The 17,368-nt window shown below is 38.9% G+C and overlaps 1 protein-coding gene and 1 non-coding gene across 2 annotated transcripts in view; both read left to right on the top strand.

Moving 5' to 3' along the window:
* Positions 1-534: 534 nt before the first annotated feature.
* Positions 535-606, top strand: TRNAG-UCC (transfer RNA glycine (anticodon UCC)). Its single transcript has one exon. It is a non-coding gene; the product is annotated as a tRNA-Gly (tRNA).
* A 2,726-nt stretch (positions 607-3,332) lies between these two features.
* LOC128664586 (kelch-like protein 5) overlaps positions 3,333-17,368 on the top strand; it is a 167,846-nt gene continuing 153,810 nt past the window's right edge. Inside the window, exons 1-4 of the mRNA XM_053719403.1 lie at positions 3,333-3,503; positions 3,688-3,730; positions 7,167-7,310; positions 7,822-7,900. Coding sequence (XP_053575378.1) covers positions 3,333-3,503; positions 3,688-3,730; positions 7,167-7,310; positions 7,822-7,900 — 437 coding nt within the window. The remainder of the gene's footprint in view (positions 3,504-3,687; positions 3,731-7,166; positions 7,311-7,821; positions 7,901-17,368) is intronic.

Raw genomic sequence — 17,368 nt, forward strand, 5'->3', positions numbered from 1 at the left:
GCGTACAAGTAACATTACAACCAGAACGTAGCCGTTATATCCGAGCTAGACGATTGTGGGTATCATTTGCTATTTACAAATAGTTTTGGAACAAGTCTGCCTGTCACCACATTCAATCTTACCCGAGTGCGTACTGCGCACTACTAGTGTAGTACAAATGCATTGTACCAGGTTTCAGAAATCCCCTTTCACATTACTGCTTCATTTCCTCTCTTATTTTTCTACGAGTACGTAAATTTTTCCCTTCTTCTGCAGTTCTATCATCTCTCTCCCGACTGTGTAACGTAGGAAATAAAATGAAAACGCCACCTAGTGGCGCTATCTACTTTTACCAAGTTACTGAACGACTATGTGCAGCAGCAATTCAAAACTTCTAGTCATTAGACACAAAATGCGGTTGAAACAAAAATATAAAGCGAGTAATGTGTGATTAGTTAAACCGTAAATAAAACTACAGGAATGATTATCACAATATTAAATAAACCTAATGTGCAATACAAGAAATATTTTAATCTGAACACTGTGAGCCAGAAAGCGTTGGTGGTATAGTGGTGAGCATAGCTGCCTTCCAAGCAGTTGACCCGGGTTCGATTCCCGGCCAACGCATAGTTCCTTTTAGGACCGTATTCGTGATATATTTATATTCTCTTTTTTTTTTCTTGTAAATACATCTCTAAAACGTAAGGGTGTAAAATTATTATACTAAAATACTATGTAACATATCTAATTACCAAAATAATGAAACTAGCCTATCAATTACAAAAAGGTCGTCATTTCCGGTTTATACAAATTTGGCCGCGTATTTTGATACTGCTTGTTTGTAACCCGACAATTGATGACTATTTAATAAATAGAAGTATAAGGCGCGTAGGGATACGGTTTGATGTTCATCGTCAGGTTTCCTGGTGCTAAGATTTGAGCAGATAATGGCTAAAAAAGTATACCCCTCTGATTTTGACTCATGTGAGAGACCACCTTTTACTGTTAGTGCGATGTTTTGCGATGGGTTATTACTTTTTTTTTTACCACTTTCATATTCGAAATGCGTTTTTATTACTATTTCTTCTTATGTGCCACACCTGTTTTTAATTGTTTATTATGCATTGTATTAGTTGCGCTTACTAGTAATCATGCTTGCCAGGGATAAATGTTTGAAGTTGTAGAATCCAGAAAAGTATGCCATACAAATATTTCTTTGCATTTTATATTATGTCTGTTTAAATAAATGACACATTCGTGCTTAAAGGGACACTACTCCTAAATTTGTGTCAGTTTTAATGTGTTCCCAATTATTCGTTTTAGATGCCGGAGTGTTTTGAATGGTTTACAAATTGATCCTTTATCCTTGTTTTGTTATTTTAAATAGTTGATTTTGCCAGATTAAAACAACATCTACTGAAAAATCTATGTAAATGATCTGTAGTCGCCCAATGGATGGTGGGAGTGGCAGATGCTATTTTTCAATCAATTGATCTCTCTAATATCAGCCTTTGTGCAACTGCATAGGCAAACTGATAAGATAAGGAGGTATGTGTGTATAGATTAAAATGCTCTTTCTGCAAGCTCAGACCATTTAAATGGGGTATGTTTTCAATGGAAAAAACAGCTATTTTGTATAAACAAAATAACTTAAAAGGGACATTTTTCTGTGTATAACTACAGTAACAGGGTTACTACTCACAGTGCTATTGTTTTTTCTTCTGTACCTGCGGCACTTTTTAAAGCCATTCTCTTGTAATTCATTACAAAATCCAGTTGGTAAAGCTCTGCGTTTTATATTGGGTGCCGCCATCTTTTAGCACACTTATTCTTGCATCCTGTGATAGGTAGGCTTACCAGAAGTCCCACTTTTACTGGGATTGTCCCGGTTTGGAGGCGCTGTCCCAGTGTCCCACCCAGTTGTTCATTCTGTCCCAGTAGGGTTGCCACCTCCAGGTTTCAAATCATGTGTCCGGGTTTCAGACCACCTGAAACCCAGAAACATTATTCAAAATGACTGGACTGTGGCTCTCCAGCATAGTTGGATGCTGGTACTTCGTTACATACAGCCCTGCTTAGCTTAACGTTCGTGTCCTTCAAAGTTTACATTTAGTAATACAAGCTGAGTGAGCAGCATAGGTTTTTTTTAAATTTTGTAGTACCACTTGGTTTATTTTTCTAAGAATTTAACACCCCCCGAACCCCTGGTGACATTGCCGGTAATACACCTTTAGGGGAATCATATGGGTATGAATAGGAAGTACAGACAGGCAGGATTTTTGGCCTGGATCTTGCTTTACTTCATGCAGGATTGCATTTTGGCTATAATCTTCCTGCATTATGGTATAGAGTAGCCTCTTAAACAGCTTTAGCAGGTATGTGTTTCTTTTTTACTTTCATTCAATGTTGTATTTATGCCTTATCAGTATTTGGCTCTGTTCCTTAATTAGACACATAAAACACATATTACACTGCAGATATTAAATTGTGAAATTGATAATTATGAAAGTAATAATTATGCTTGATGTTTGGCATTATTTAGAATCTGAGATTTAGATTAATGATTTATTTGCCATGACAACGTAATGGTGCCTTTTTCACTAGGGGTGGTGTTATGGTCTATTTAAACTGTGTGATTCACTTGTTTGACTGAGGAAGGGTAGAGTATCCACAAAACATTACACACATAAAAGCTACTACTTTAAAAGGACCGGTAATTGCCACGCCCCCTTGACCACGCACCTGACCACACCCCCACTGGCACCGCACCAGATGGTCCCAGTTTCACCTCTAAAAATTATGGTAAGCCTAGTGATAGGACCAGTGCACTTTTACAGATCTGTGGTGTTACTGGCTTTTTGACTGTTGTACCTTGCACTTTAGTTTAGCTCACATAATAGAGAGCAGGAGCGTTACATTCTCCCCCCCCCCCCATAGCTTTAAAGTTACATAAATTAAAAGGATTACTGTAAAAAAAAAAAATTGTGTATATAACGATTATATATACTTATTTATAGACTGACCATATTGCCGCTTTGAAAAGGGACACATATAAAAAATACATATGTCAGGGTTGTTTAAAGAAATGGTTTTGTATAAGAACCATGACATATGTATTTTTCATACGTGTTCCTTCTTAAAGCGGCAATGTGGTCAACCTACTTATTTACCAATATAATATGCACTTACTGTGAATGTTGAACGATTCGTGTAAACTATTAAAAAAACATTTATAAACTTTTTATCCTGACGTCATGAACGACAACCCACTAATATGGGCTGTGCACTCGTTCATTCCTTCCTCCAATCGGCGGCCGTTTCTTTGCATATTATTAAAATAATAATGCTTTGTCATGCGCATTAAGTCTCGTGAGATCGCGCATGCGCTTAAGCCCATATTACCTACAACCAAGTCTCCTCCATTCAACAGCTATCCAGCGAGTGACGTAAGCGCAAGCTTGCGCATGCGCTTCACGGCTAAGTGCCGCCATATTCTAACCTGGGTTGTTGGACAGGTTGAAAAGGTACCCATGGAGTGGGTTTGGAAAATGATTAAAAATTAAACACAGATTGTGGAAAACCATTAAATATTTGAAAATAACAGTGCATTGAAAAAGGTATTGTTTCACAATGTTTATTTGATATATGGAAAGTTTTTTTGTTTTTGTTTTTTTTGTGTTGTTTTTTTGAGTACAATGTCCTTTTAAGCTTCAAGGTGGCAGCTCCCAGTGTGACGATACTGAGTTTCCCTGTAAGTTTAAAGGGACACTGAACCCAAATTTTTTCTTTCATGATTCAGATAGAGCATGACATTTTAAGCAACTTTCTAATTTACTCCTATTATCAAATTTTCTTCATTCTCTTGGTATCTTTATTTGAAATGCAAGAATGTAAGTTTAGATGCCGGCCCATTTTTGGTGAACAACCTGGGTTGTTCTTGCTGATTGGTGGATAAATTCATCCACCAATAAAAAAGTGCTGTCCAGAGTTCTGTACAAAAAGCTTAGATGCCTTTTTCATATAAAGATAGCAAGAGAACGAAGAAAAATTGCTAATAGGAGTAAATTAGAAAGTTGCTTAAAATTGCATGCTCTATCTTAATCACGAAATACATTTTTTTGGGTTCAGTATCCCTTTAATGCTGCTGGCTCAGGACGATAACTGATAGCATAGTGAGTAGTAATCATGCTAAGGTAGTTGTATTCAGCAGTTTAATATCAATTTAACCCCTTAATGACACAGACTTACCCCTTATGTTTTAGCGTGTGTCTCTCCAGTAGCAGTAAGACAATGCTGTTGCTGCATTTTTCACTTCCTGGAGCATTTGGGAATTGTGCAGCTGTTTACAAGGACATTAAAGTGATAGTAAATCCTAGCAATTTTGAAACACTAGGATTTACTAGTGGAACAAATAAAGAGGACTTTCAGTCATGAGGTATAAAATACTTTAACAGTTCCTTTATTTGTCTGAAGCGTTTGCCAAGCTGAGCTCTCAAGCCGCCCACAGCAGAACACTATTTTTCAGTGAGTTGATGTTTCAACCTCTTAGCCAATAGCTGTGTGGGCCAGCTGGCATTATACTGGACAGCTAGCACGCTATTGGCTAAAATCACCTCAGTGATAAAATTAAGTTCTACTGTGGCTGCTGCAGACAAATAAAGGAACTTTAGGCATCTAGTATTTTATACTTAATGACTGAAAGTCCCCTTTATTTGCTGCACTGGTAAATCCTAGCGTTTCAAAAATGCTAGGTTGTACTGTCACTTTAAACACTAAATAAATGCTAGATCTAATGGGAAAAAATAGTCTGAGAATATGTAGTTTTTTTTAAAAAAAATTTTTTTTAAATTTGCTGTTTAAATATTGAACATGTAAGTATAAAACAATAAGAGCTGCCATGTTGTAACTTAGGTTACCTTCTTTGCTGTGGCCAATTAGGGAGTTATAAATAGGCTACTAGAGTGTGCAGCCAATGGCTGTGTGGGATATAATAGTGTTCTGCACTTCCATTTCTAACAGCAATTGAAAAGTTCACAATTTCAGAATGGAATTACAGGAAAAAGGAGACACAAATTGTGAGTATTTCAGTTCCTGTTAGAAATAGAAGTGCAGAACACTGTTATATTCCACACAGCCATTGGCTGCACAATCTAGTGACCTATTTATAACTGTTCCCAATTGGCCACAGCAGAGAAGGTAACCTAAGTTACATGGCAGCTCCCATTGTTTTATAGGCATTTACAACTTCACACATATATTGTCAATATTTAAACAGCTAATCAAAATGTAAAAAAATATATCTACATTATTCTCAGACTAATCTTTGAATGCATCATTCTATCTAACATTAATTTTAGTATTTAATGTCCCTTTAAACACATCTATTTTTACAACTTGAACATAAAATCCTTTAAAGCAGAGTTTTTCAAACCAGTACTAGGGCCTCCCTAACAGGCCAGCTTTTCAGGATTACCTTAGGGGAGAGCAGGTTAATAACAATATTTACTAATCAGCTGATCATTTCACCTGTGCTCCAGTTATGTCCTGAAAATATGGCCTGTTAGGGAGGCCTGATGAAAGCTTTGAAAACCCTGCTTTAAAGAAACTCTTCCACCCTGAACCCAATTTCTTTCATGATTCAGACAGAGCATGCAATTTACGCAAATTTCTAATTTACTCTTGTTATCAATTTTTCTTTGTTCTCTTGGTATCTTTATTTTCAAAAGCAGTAATGTAAGCTTACGTGCTGGGCCAACTGGTTCAGCACCTGGGTAGCGCTTGCTGATTGGAAGGTTAAATGCAGCCACTAATCAGGAAGCGCTATCCAGGGTGCTGAACCAAAAATGGGCCGGCTCGTAAGCTTACATTCATGTTTTTTCATTTCAAGATAGCAAGAGAACGAAGAAAATTTGATAATAGGAGTAAAATGGAAAGTTGCTTAAAACTGCATGCTCTGTCTGAATCGCGAAATAAAAAAATTTGGGTTCAGTGTCCCTTTTTAATACATTTTCTATCAATGTATTTATGTAATTGGACACCCCCCTTATTGTTGTACAATGAAGTACACTTATGGATATTGTGGCTTGTATGCCACATTGATCGCACAACAGTATATATATATATATATATATATATATATATATATATATATATATATATATATATATATATATATATATATATATATATATATATATATATATATATAATTTTTTTGAAAGTGCATAAAGGAAATACTTTAATATGTTTAAATTATTTTATTATTCTACTATTGCATATAACTGTTAAATCCCTGCAAAGGGGGTAAATACATAGTTAAAGTCAGCACCAGAGGATACCAAGAGAAGGAATTAAATTTGATAATAGAAGTAAACTAAAATACTTACAATTACACCTGCTATCTGAACCATGTACGTTTAATTTTGAATTTGATGCCCCTTTAACAATCCCACACATAGTTGATTGACGCATAAAACTTTACTGATGAACAAAAACCTCATGTTAACAAAAATATATATATTTTATATTATTTATAGCTTATCATTAGGATTAAAGAAATATGAAACCCACCTTTATATCTTCATGATTAAGAAAGAGCATGCTGTTTTAAAAAAATTCCAATATACTGTACTTCTAATTTGCTTCATTCTCTTGCTATCCTTTGTTCAAAAGCATATCTAAATAGGCTCAGTAGCTGCACATAGATGCCTCGTGTGATTGGCTCACCCATGTGCATTGATAGTTCTTCAACAAAGGATATCTAAAGAATGAAGAAAACTACATCATAGAAGTAAATTGGAATGTTGTCTAAAATTGTATGCTCTATCTCACTGGTTTTTCAAACCTGCCCTCAGGCCTCCCTAACAGGCCACATTTTGAGGATTTCTGAACTAAAGCACAGGTGAAATAATCAGCTGATTAGTAAACATGGTTATTTTACCTGTTCTCACCCAAGGTGATCCTGAAAACCTGACCTGTTGGGGAGGCCTGAGGACAGGTTTGAAAACCAGTGCTCTATCTGAATCATGAAATAAATATTTTGTGTTTCATGTCCCTTTTAAGGTAAGTATTTACATTCCACAACAAAAATATAATATTTCTTATAATTATATCTATTGTACAAATGCATTTTCCTTAATGTCCCTTTTTTATTTGTTTATATCCTACTTTTCATGCTTTTCCAACAGACCCGGTTTTTGAAAATGACCTGCATATTACATCTTTGAGTGGACTGGAAAAATCTATTGAACACATGTCCTTTAACAATGAGAATGATGAAGAAGATATTGTTAAAGATTTTCAGCCAACACTGGAAAAAAGTATATTGAATGGTTTGTATTCCGTGCTCTCCGATAATTTACTTGTGTAAGCATGATGTGGTGTTGTGGGCTTGTGTGATGCATTTGTCATGTAGTCTTTTTAGTCTGACTTCTTTTTTTATAGTTTTATTTCTAAGTATATTTGCTGCAGGATACAGCTGATACTCCGTGCCCACCAGACAACAACACCGTACAGACCAATATCTGGTCTGCAGTTCAAAGCATGTTGGGGAAATGACTTTAAAAGGGCACTCAGTAATGGGTATTTAATAGAATTGCCCCAGATGCACACCCTAATGCAACATGCTACTCCTATGACTGATTTGGGTGTGTGCTGTTTATTTAGAGGGTTGTGGGTGTTTTTGCATCCTTTGGAAAAAGAACATGTGTATACTTCTGTCATAAATATTTTTAATGCAATACATACATATTTTAAATATCTTTAGAATGTCTCTTTAATGTTGCCCTCTGTTCAGAGTTTTCATTAGTTCTAATTTTGTCTTTCTTTTGTGGGGGGTTTTAGGCTTACAGGAGCTTTATCTTTCGCAGACACTTTGTGATGCCATCCTAGTCGTTGAAGATAAAAGATTCTTTTGTCATAAGTAAGTCTGGGTGCTTTCTATTAAAACAAAACAGTGTTTAAGAAACAGCTTAAGAAAGTAGCAGGTTTTTTTTTTGGGGGGGGGCCCCAAATACATTATTTTTTATTAAGGGTACCAGAATGGGTTTGATTTAAATAATTAGTCATTAACCCCTTAAAGACCAGGCATTTGAGACAAAAAAAAAACATTTTTGCCATTACTACATTTAAACAGAAATAGAGCCTTTTTTTATATTTAACTATCAAAACTACATTTTTTTTTTTTTTTTTGTAGACAACCCAAAGTATTGATCTAGGCCCTTTTTGGTATATTTCATGCCACCATTTCACCGCCAAATGCGATCAAATAAAAAGAATGAACTTTTTCACAATTTTAGGTTTCTCACTGAAATTATTTACAAACAGCTTGTGCAATCATGGCACAAATTGTTGTAAATGCTCTCTGGGATTGCCTTTGTTCAGAAATATCAGACATATATGGCTTTGCCGTTGCGTTTTGGTAATTAGAAGGCCGCTAAATGCCCCTGTGCACCACACTTGTATTATGCCCAGCAGTGAAGGGGCTAATTAGTTGGCTTGTAGGGTTAATTTTAGCTTTAGTGTAGAGATCAAAACCCCCCTCCGACCTGACACATCCCATCCCTGATCCCTCCCTGACCCCTCTCAAACAGCTCTTCCCTCCCCCACCCCCCAAAAGTAACCCCCAACTTAAGTACTGGCAGAAAGTCTGCCAGTACTAAAATAAGTTGTTGTTTTTTTTTTTTTGTTTGTTTTTTTTAAAATATATTTTCTGCAGTGTAGGATCCCCCTTTAACCCCCAACCTACCTATTTGCCGCCATCTTAGGTACTGGCAGCTGTCTGCCAGTACCCAGTTTGATGTAAATTAGGCCAATTTAAAAAAATGAACAAAAATGTTTTTTTTCTGTAGTGTAGTTGCTCCCCCTCAATACCCTACCCCCTCTCAGATCGACTTCCCACCCTCTTATCCCATCCCTCAGTATTATAAACAGGATTCTCCCTCCCTCCCTCCCTCCTCCCCCCTCCCTCCCTCCTCCCCCCTCCCTGCCACTCTGTTTTTTTTTTCTTCTTTCTTCCTAACCGTCGTGCGCAATTCCTGCCCCCTCCAGCTATTGGCCTCCCACCCGCCTTCCTCCTTTCCCACCCACCAACGATTGGCACCACCACTGCCCGATGAAGATCGGCAACTCTGCCGTCTATTTCTGCACTGCCCCACTCTATTTTTAGCAAGATTGTGGCAGAGAGAGGCCAAGGACAGCAGCGATGTACAGAGTACGTTGCTGGTCCTTAAAGACATAATGACCAGCGTCATACAGGGTACGGCGCTGGTCGGGGGGGGGGGGGGTTATAGATAATTACCAAATTCCCAGGACGACTATTTCAGTGTTCCTGAAGGGATAAATCAAATAGTCAATTTCACTATGTGAAAGTATTTTGATAAATGTTGTCCTTTTCTTGAAAAAGAGAGTTATATCTTGGTCAGAGTTCATGTCAGTAGAAAACTGCTCGATTATACATTGTTTTTTAAGGTAGTTTTTAATTTCTGTAATGCTGGGGACGGAGCTACCTTTCCAGTTTTTAAAGATTAAATTCCTAGAGGCCAGTATTGTTAAATCAATATTTTTATTGTCAGTCCATGCTGTTTTTTCGTCTAGAAGAACTACTCTCCCTAGGGAGAGAGTTAAAGAAGCAATCTTAAGAGTATTGAATATCCAATATTCTACTTTCTTCCAGAATTGCAGGATCCTAGGACAGGACCAAACCATATGACTTAGGTTTGCAGCAGGTAGCTTACATTTCGGGCATTTATTGAAATTATTATTATGCCATTTATGACCCTTCTCAGGAGTATAGTATTTCCTGTATAGTAATTTCAGGTGGGACTCTCTCCAATTAATAGAGAGTGTAACCCGAGAAATCAGAGATAATGACCTTTTTTATGCAGTCAGGATGGTAGGAAATTTCAGGAATTTCGTCCAACCACTTCTGAGCAATGTTGGTAAGATTTGAATCTCCTGTCTCAGAGGTGAGGTAATCATACCATGTAGAAATAGAGGATGTTTGGCCAATAGTGGCCAGCTATCCAACTTGCCCCAAGACCAGTTCCAGAAAAATTTAATTAGCGCAGATACATAAAAAAAAAGTCGCAATTTTCAAGATTGAATTCTTGTTTAAAGTTCTTCAAATGACTTCATTTTCTGTGCCCCCTGATTCAGAAATTGGACTGTAAAATACAGCCCTTTCCTGCGCCAATTATTAAAGTGAAGGTAAAGTTTTCCCGATTACATTAGCTAATTATACTTTTTACCCAAAATAAATAGTACTTTAATTCATGATTTTTTATAATTCTAAGTATAAAGTGAGTTTTATAGCTGTAAACTTACTTGCTTTTGAGTAAAAAATTCAACCCGTCATAATTTTTTTTTTTTTTCTCTGCAGGTCACGTTTTTATTTCTGCCTATTGAAATCCTGGCCGTTAGGCGGCCGTCAAATTACGTCATCCACCTAAGGGATGATCTGCGCAGGCGTTTAGCCTTTGTTTTGCTGTAGAAGATTACCGCATGCGCATTGCTTAGAAGACAATGCTGTGCGCATGCGCAGATCATTTGGATCCTCCTGAACGCTCTTTTGAGACACGTATAGAGCGGGTGGGACCGCTCTATACGTCACTGTCACTAAGATCAGGAAATTGATGTGGGGAGGAGTTTTTAACATAACGATATGTTAAAAACGCACAATATTATTTTGCAATTAAATAAGGAATTGTAAAAAAAAAAGTTAGCGATCTTAATATTTGAACTATGAAGACTTTGTTACCGTTTACTAGTAGGTAAAACTTTACCTTCACTTTAAGTACCAAAGATTGGGTGCCCTCTTGAAATTCTGGATTGCCAAGAAATATCTGATATTCGGGTATATTCATATTCATTTTTACAATAGTTCCAATTTTTCTCCATGCCTGGACTACGGTATAAATTGGTTTAATCTGTTTAACTTGTCTAGGGACTATATTGGGAGGAGAATGAATTAAAGAGATAGGAGAAAAGGGATGTATCATGTTCGTTTCTAGGCTATTATCCGTAAAGTAATCCGCATTGCTAATCCAGTCTATCGCAATACACCCAAGAAAAAAACAAATTATAAATGTGAAGATCAGGGAGAGCAAAACCGCCTAGGTTCTTAGGCAAGGCCAGTTTTTTAAAATAAGTTCTAGGTCTCTTTTTCTGCCAAATAAAATACTGTATTGAGGTATTAAGATCCTTGCGTTTTAAGAGATTTGGCAGATTCTGTAAAACATACAGGATTTTAGGAAGAAGGACCATCTTGAATAGGACAATTCGACCCGAGATGGAGAGAGGGAGGTTCTGACAATTTTTCATAAGGGTTTTAATTTGGCTAAGAATGGGAAGAATATTTAAGGAGTACCATTTTTCAGATTCCGAGGAGATATTGATTCCAAGATATCAAAATGATGACTATCTTAAAGGGGATTCCTGAGGGGGTTTATTTCGTGCCTTAAGCCATAGAAGTTCAGATTTCATTGCGTTGATTTTATAGCCAGAAAATTGACCAAATAAGGTAATCCATTTAAGCAGTTTCAGAATATTTACTGGGGGTTTGGATAAATAGATCGTCCGCGTAAAGTGCAACTTTAACTTCCTTCAGTCCTATTTTGATTCCCTTAATCTGCTGCCTGATCTTGATTGCAAGAGGTTCAATTGCAATATCAAAGAGTAGAGGAGACGGGACAACTTTGGCGGGTGCCTCTTTCAAGTAATATGGTGGGAGACTCTGCCATTGATGATTGATGATTAAGCGAGTAGATGATTGAGTATAGAGATTCTTGAGACAGTGTATTGAGCAGGTGATCGTATTGCACAGTCGAACGCTTTCTCAGCATCTATGACGGCATCAAGAGAGTCAATGCCCCCGTTGCTATCCAAATTTTTATTTTTTAATAACTTTATTTATATATAGCGACGACAAAATGATCCACCACATACGTGGCTGGTTAACAACGAGAAATGCCATGACACATACAAGATTCACCAAATCCATCATTATAACAGATAAGATTAAAGTAGAATGCAGCATGATCCCAAATTCATCCTGTAGAGGCAGGGAACCAAATTGTCCACACAGTTTTCTTTTTTCATTTAAACAATAAACAAAACAAAACAAGAACAATAAATTTACAAATAATATCGTTAACACTTACCCGGGCCCTCCGACTCACCCCTCGCAGACCTGACGGAAAAAATTAGAAACTTTACAAATTGTCTGGGCTCCCAATAGAAGCCTTAGTCAGTATGCGGACACCATTTACCTCTGAGGTTCTCATTTAAGATGTAAAGGCTATTTCTGAATGGATTTATAACACTATCCCTAGGTGATAGAAATAAAAGATAAGCCTCCCATTTGTGGAAAAATCTCCTAACTCTTTTCTCTGGGTCCCCCTTTGTGTCTGCTTGCTCAATCAACATCTGGGTGTGTATCTTGCTAAGTAGTTGCTTGAAGGGAGGTGTTCTATTGCTAACCCACCCCGCTAAAATGATCATCCTGGCAAGCATGAGGACAGTGGTAATGAAAATATCGAACTTATAAATTCTATCTTTAGGTATCAAGAATATCACGTGTTGTGCTGTAAGCTTCACCTGTTGATTCGTTACCCTTGCCAACCAATAAGAGATTCTGAACCAGAATCCTCTTAACCTGGGACAGTCCCATAGTAAATTAGTCCAGTCCGTAGATGGATATCTACACTTATTACAAATGTTTTCCGCCCCCGGGACCCACCTGGAGCGAAGACCCGGTGTAATATAAGACTGATGAATAAACTTCATGTGTGCTTCCCTCAGATTAGCAGAAGTTGTACTAGCATGTACTTTCCCAAGACTACTTGTAATTAGGTCAGAGTCTACCAACAGTTCTCTGTGATTTGACCATTTTGTTAGGATTCCCTGCAGGGCAGATTCCTCACAATGTTTGAGTAGCAGATCGTAGGTGTGTGATATCTTATAATAACCCTGCTTAGCCAGAACACACAATTTATCTATGTTGGAGGGTTCAGCAATTAACAGTTTATCTAAGATCTGTTTGTAAAGATAGTGTCTGCTTTTGAAAATATGCAAACCTATGTGTTCCAGGGAGATCGTGCAAGTTTTGTAACTCAGTAAAGAGTGTAATATCTAAGGTAAGTGGGTTAAAAAGTTGATAGAGCCTTGTGAGATGTTGATGGTGCCATGCAACAAACACCTCTGTCGTGTAGCCGGGAAGGAACTGTAGATTGCCTTGAATCAGTAAATATTTAGTCACTAAATGTTGTGTACCCCATAGATTACAAATCTTGGACCATGCCCTCAGAGGGTCTCTGAATAGTATGTGAGAATGTATATATGGGGGAAGAGAGTTAAGAGGTGAGTGGGGCAGAAAAGCCAGGTGTATTGGCTTGATGAGACTAGCCTCTAACTCGGACAGTGAAGTGTTCGTTCCCCACCAGCCAGTCCAGGACAATCTTAGACAAGGCAGACCAGTTGTACCAAGTAATGTTTGGAAGGCGGAGCCCACCCCCACCCGATGGCATGAATAAGTAATTTTTGCTTATCCTGTGTTTTTTCCCCTGCCATATGAAGTGACCTAGAGAGGCTTGAAGAGACTCGGCGTCCCTACGTGTCGAGAAGGGGCCGCATCTGTAGTGGGTAGAGGAGCTTAGGAAGAGCGATCATTTTAAAAAGCTGAACCCTACCTGGGAGGGACAGGTGTAGCCTTGTCCAGCTGGACAACAACTGTTTAATATTTGCAATAACACCTGTGAGATTGAGATGGTATAGCTTAGTGGGATCAATGTGTAAGTGGATCCCTAGGTATTTGAAAAAACCCTCTGTAATCTTGAGTCCAGTATCTGACAATGTGGTGTTAAAAGAATTTTGCAACCAGGTAACCTCCGACTTATTGACATTAATTCTATACACTGAAAAGGACCCAGATTGTTTGATAATGTCTAAAAGGGGTTGGAGGTTGGCGTGAGGGTCACCCACGAACAGTAGCAAGTCGTCTGCGTATAATGACAGATGGTATTTATGTCTGAGAATATCAAGGCCTGTACAATGTTGCCTAATATAGGAAGCCAAGGTTTCTATGGCAAGGTCAAATAACAGGGGGGAAAGGGGACAGCCCTGCCTAGTACCCCTCTGTAGTGTGAAGGAGGGGGAGAGCCCTCTGTTAACCATAAAGGATGCCATAGGGGCCTGGTTTAGTATGCGGAGGAAATCAGCAAAGTTCCCCGAAATTCCAAATTGTTCTAGAGAAGTATGTAGGTGGTCCCACTCTATCCTATCAAACGCCTTTTCCGCGTCAAGCGCTAAAAGGCAGGCATCTGGTAGGTTGCAAGGGGTTTGTGAGTGTGCATTATACCAGTAATATGACGTAATGGCTAGTGTTTTCCTAATATTAACCACTGAGGATCTACCCTTGACAAAACCCGTCTGATCTATATGTACAACAGAAGGCAAACCTTCACTAGACGGTCAGCCAGAATCTTCGTTAATATCTTATAATCTCCATTGAGTAGGGAGATTGTTCGGTATGAGGAAGTCTGTGTATGATCCCTATCTGGTTTGGGAATCAGGCAAATGTTTGCCTCTGAGAAACGCTTGTCCATTTGCGACGCATTTTCCAGGTACGCCGAGAATAGGGAGGTTAAAGTAGGAGCTATTTCCTCGCTCAAGAGCTTAAAGTATTCAGAGGGTAGCCCATCTGGGCCCGGGGGCCTTCCCCAATTTACTATTCTGTATGGCCTTAATAACTTCCTGTAGATGTATAGGGGCATTGAGGGTCGATTTTTTTTTTTTTTTTTGTTCCTCAGAAATGGTAGGGAGCTGCACCGATCCCCAGAACCTTTGTTTCGCCTTGTGATCCACCGTCTGACTAGTGTATAATTTCGTATAATATTGCACAAATTCGGTCATAATATCTTTATTGTCCGAGGTCAATTTGGACTGAGAATAGATAGCTGCTATGTGGGATTTGGGACGGTAGGAATGGACCAGCCTGGCCAACAGTTTACCAGACTTATTACCCTGGCGAAAGTATCTACCTTGCCTATGTATATTAAACTTAATATTTTGTTGGGCTAAAAAAGTATCTCTAGACTGTTTGAGCTCATAATACCTTCTTTGAAGTGCGGGGGAAGGGTCAGAAAGATAATCATTGTATGCCGCAGTGAGCTGCGAAAGAAAATCGCCCTCCATCTTTTTGTTATTTCTATTGTATTGGGCCATGAAGGCCGTAATATGGCCCCTCATTATTGCCTTAGAGGCATGCCAGAACAGGTCAGGAGTCCCTTTGTGTATATCGTTGACAGACGCGTAGTGTGACCAAGAGGACTTTAAATGGTTACGGAAGTTTATGTTGCTATAAAGATAGCAGGGGAATCTCCAAGATTTCTTAGGGGGGGTCGTGTGTGTGGGTTGCCGCAATAAGGTGATTGGGGCATGGTCCGAGACTGTGATCTGTCCTATGGTAGTGGTGTGAACCTGAGGCGTTAGTGTAGAAGATGTAAGGAAATGGTCAATCCTCGACATGGTGTGGTGTGTTTTTGATAAACAAGTAAAATCCCTCCCATCCGGGATCTGTGTTCTCCAAACATCTGTCAAGTCCAATATCTCTTTAAAGGAACTAATTAGTCACCTCTCTACTATGTGAAACATGTTTTCTCACAAGGCCTACCACTGTCTGGTCTCTGAACCTGTCTAAGGGGAGAGCCTGGGCCAGATTAAAATTCCCCCCCCATGATTAACGGGGCGTTATAGGTTAAGAGCTTTGCCAGTAGGGCTGACAAGAAACTGTGGTTAACCTCGTTTGGGCCATAGATGTTGCAAATAGTATAAGTGAACGTATTGATTTGTAAAAGGTCTATAATATATCTGCCTCTCTGGTCAATATCAACCTGCGAAAATGAAATGGCAAGACCCTTCCTCACCAATATAGCCACCCCCTCTTTCTGCCCTCTGATGGGGAATAATAAAGCCTGACCCACCCAACGTGTGTTTAACTTCTCGTGCTCGTCTGCTGTTAATCTGGTCTCCTGGAACAAGGCTATGTCTGCATGTAAAGAGTTTAGATGTTGTAAAATAGTACCTCTCTTTGCAGGCGAGGTGATACCCCCCCCCCCCCCCCACATTCCAAGAAACTATTCGAACAGGTACTGCCATAGGATTGGTATAAAGATAATATGCAGGGGACTACAAAATAGGAGCATGTTATATATGTGAAGAGTAGGGTAGGTAATATGTAATGGACCCCTGCAGGTAAAGAAAAAGAGGAACCCCCAGGACTCCTCTCGTATATAAGGTAACTCACTGCGATATGCCATTAAGTGTAAAAGCTGGTTTTGTGTCGTGGAAAGGTGGTCTACAGAGGGTGAGTCCAAAGGTTCCTAGGACCCCCCATGACAGGAGCTGGAAGAAAGACAAATTTGATAAATATTCAAACAATGCAATGATATCCACAGCATATCTATTTTAGCATGGAACAATAACCGTGCAACATGAGGGTCACGAAATCTGAGGTGAAAGAAAACATTAACAATCAGAGTATATAGGGCATGTAAAATGGTCTTTAAGCATAGGAGGGGCCAGGGGGAGGGAGGCCAGTCACAGCAAGCTGGGGAGAATACCTGTGCGAAAGGCCACTGGTTTCCAGCCACCTCCATAGGATGCAATGATATAGGTTCCTTTAGAAAGCGTGGGGTGTCACATAACACATGGAGGGCTGAACTAAGGGGGGGCAAGGACTCCAAAGAGCTATAATAAAACAGCTAGAGGGAAGGACCATTATGAAACTAGTGGGTGGAGAAGAGCACAACAGGTGGCTTCTATGCAATGGATTCACCCAAGGGGAACACGGGGGACTACCTTGGCAGCCCTGGTGCGGGAAACCTATTTCAATAGAAAATATTAAATTGTGAATCTGATCCCCCTTGCCCACAATAATGGGGGGGAGGTAAAAAAAACACTAGTACCTGGAAAAAAGAGAGAAACATACATCTTATAGTAAAACATGAAAAACATCAGTAAACATGTCAGCCATTGTCCTGTCTTTGTTCAGATAAGTAGGCCTGCACTGCCGCAGGAGAGTGGAAAACCTTAGGCCCGGAAGAGGTCTGCAGCTTAAGCTTTGGATACAAAAGGTCAAACTGACGACCCTTTTCATGAAAAAGGGAGCAAAGTGGTGCAAAGTTTTGCGTCTTCTGGTCACCTCCATAGAAAAGTCCTGAAAAAGTAGTAGACGGTGCTCCTCATATTTAATTTCCTTTTGCGTTTCGATAAGCCCTCAGTATAGCTACTTTGTCATGATATTTTAGACATCTCAAAATCACTTGACGTGGTTTCTCCTTAGAGTTTCCTAAATGTCTGTCAGGACCAATGCTGTAAGCTCTTTCTATGTCGA

The sequence above is a fragment of the Bombina bombina genome, chromosome 6 (genome assembly GCF_027579735.1).
Source record: "Bombina bombina isolate aBomBom1 chromosome 6, aBomBom1.pri, whole genome shotgun sequence".
Lineage (NCBI taxonomy): Eukaryota > Metazoa > Chordata > Amphibia > Anura > Bombinatoridae > Bombina > Bombina bombina.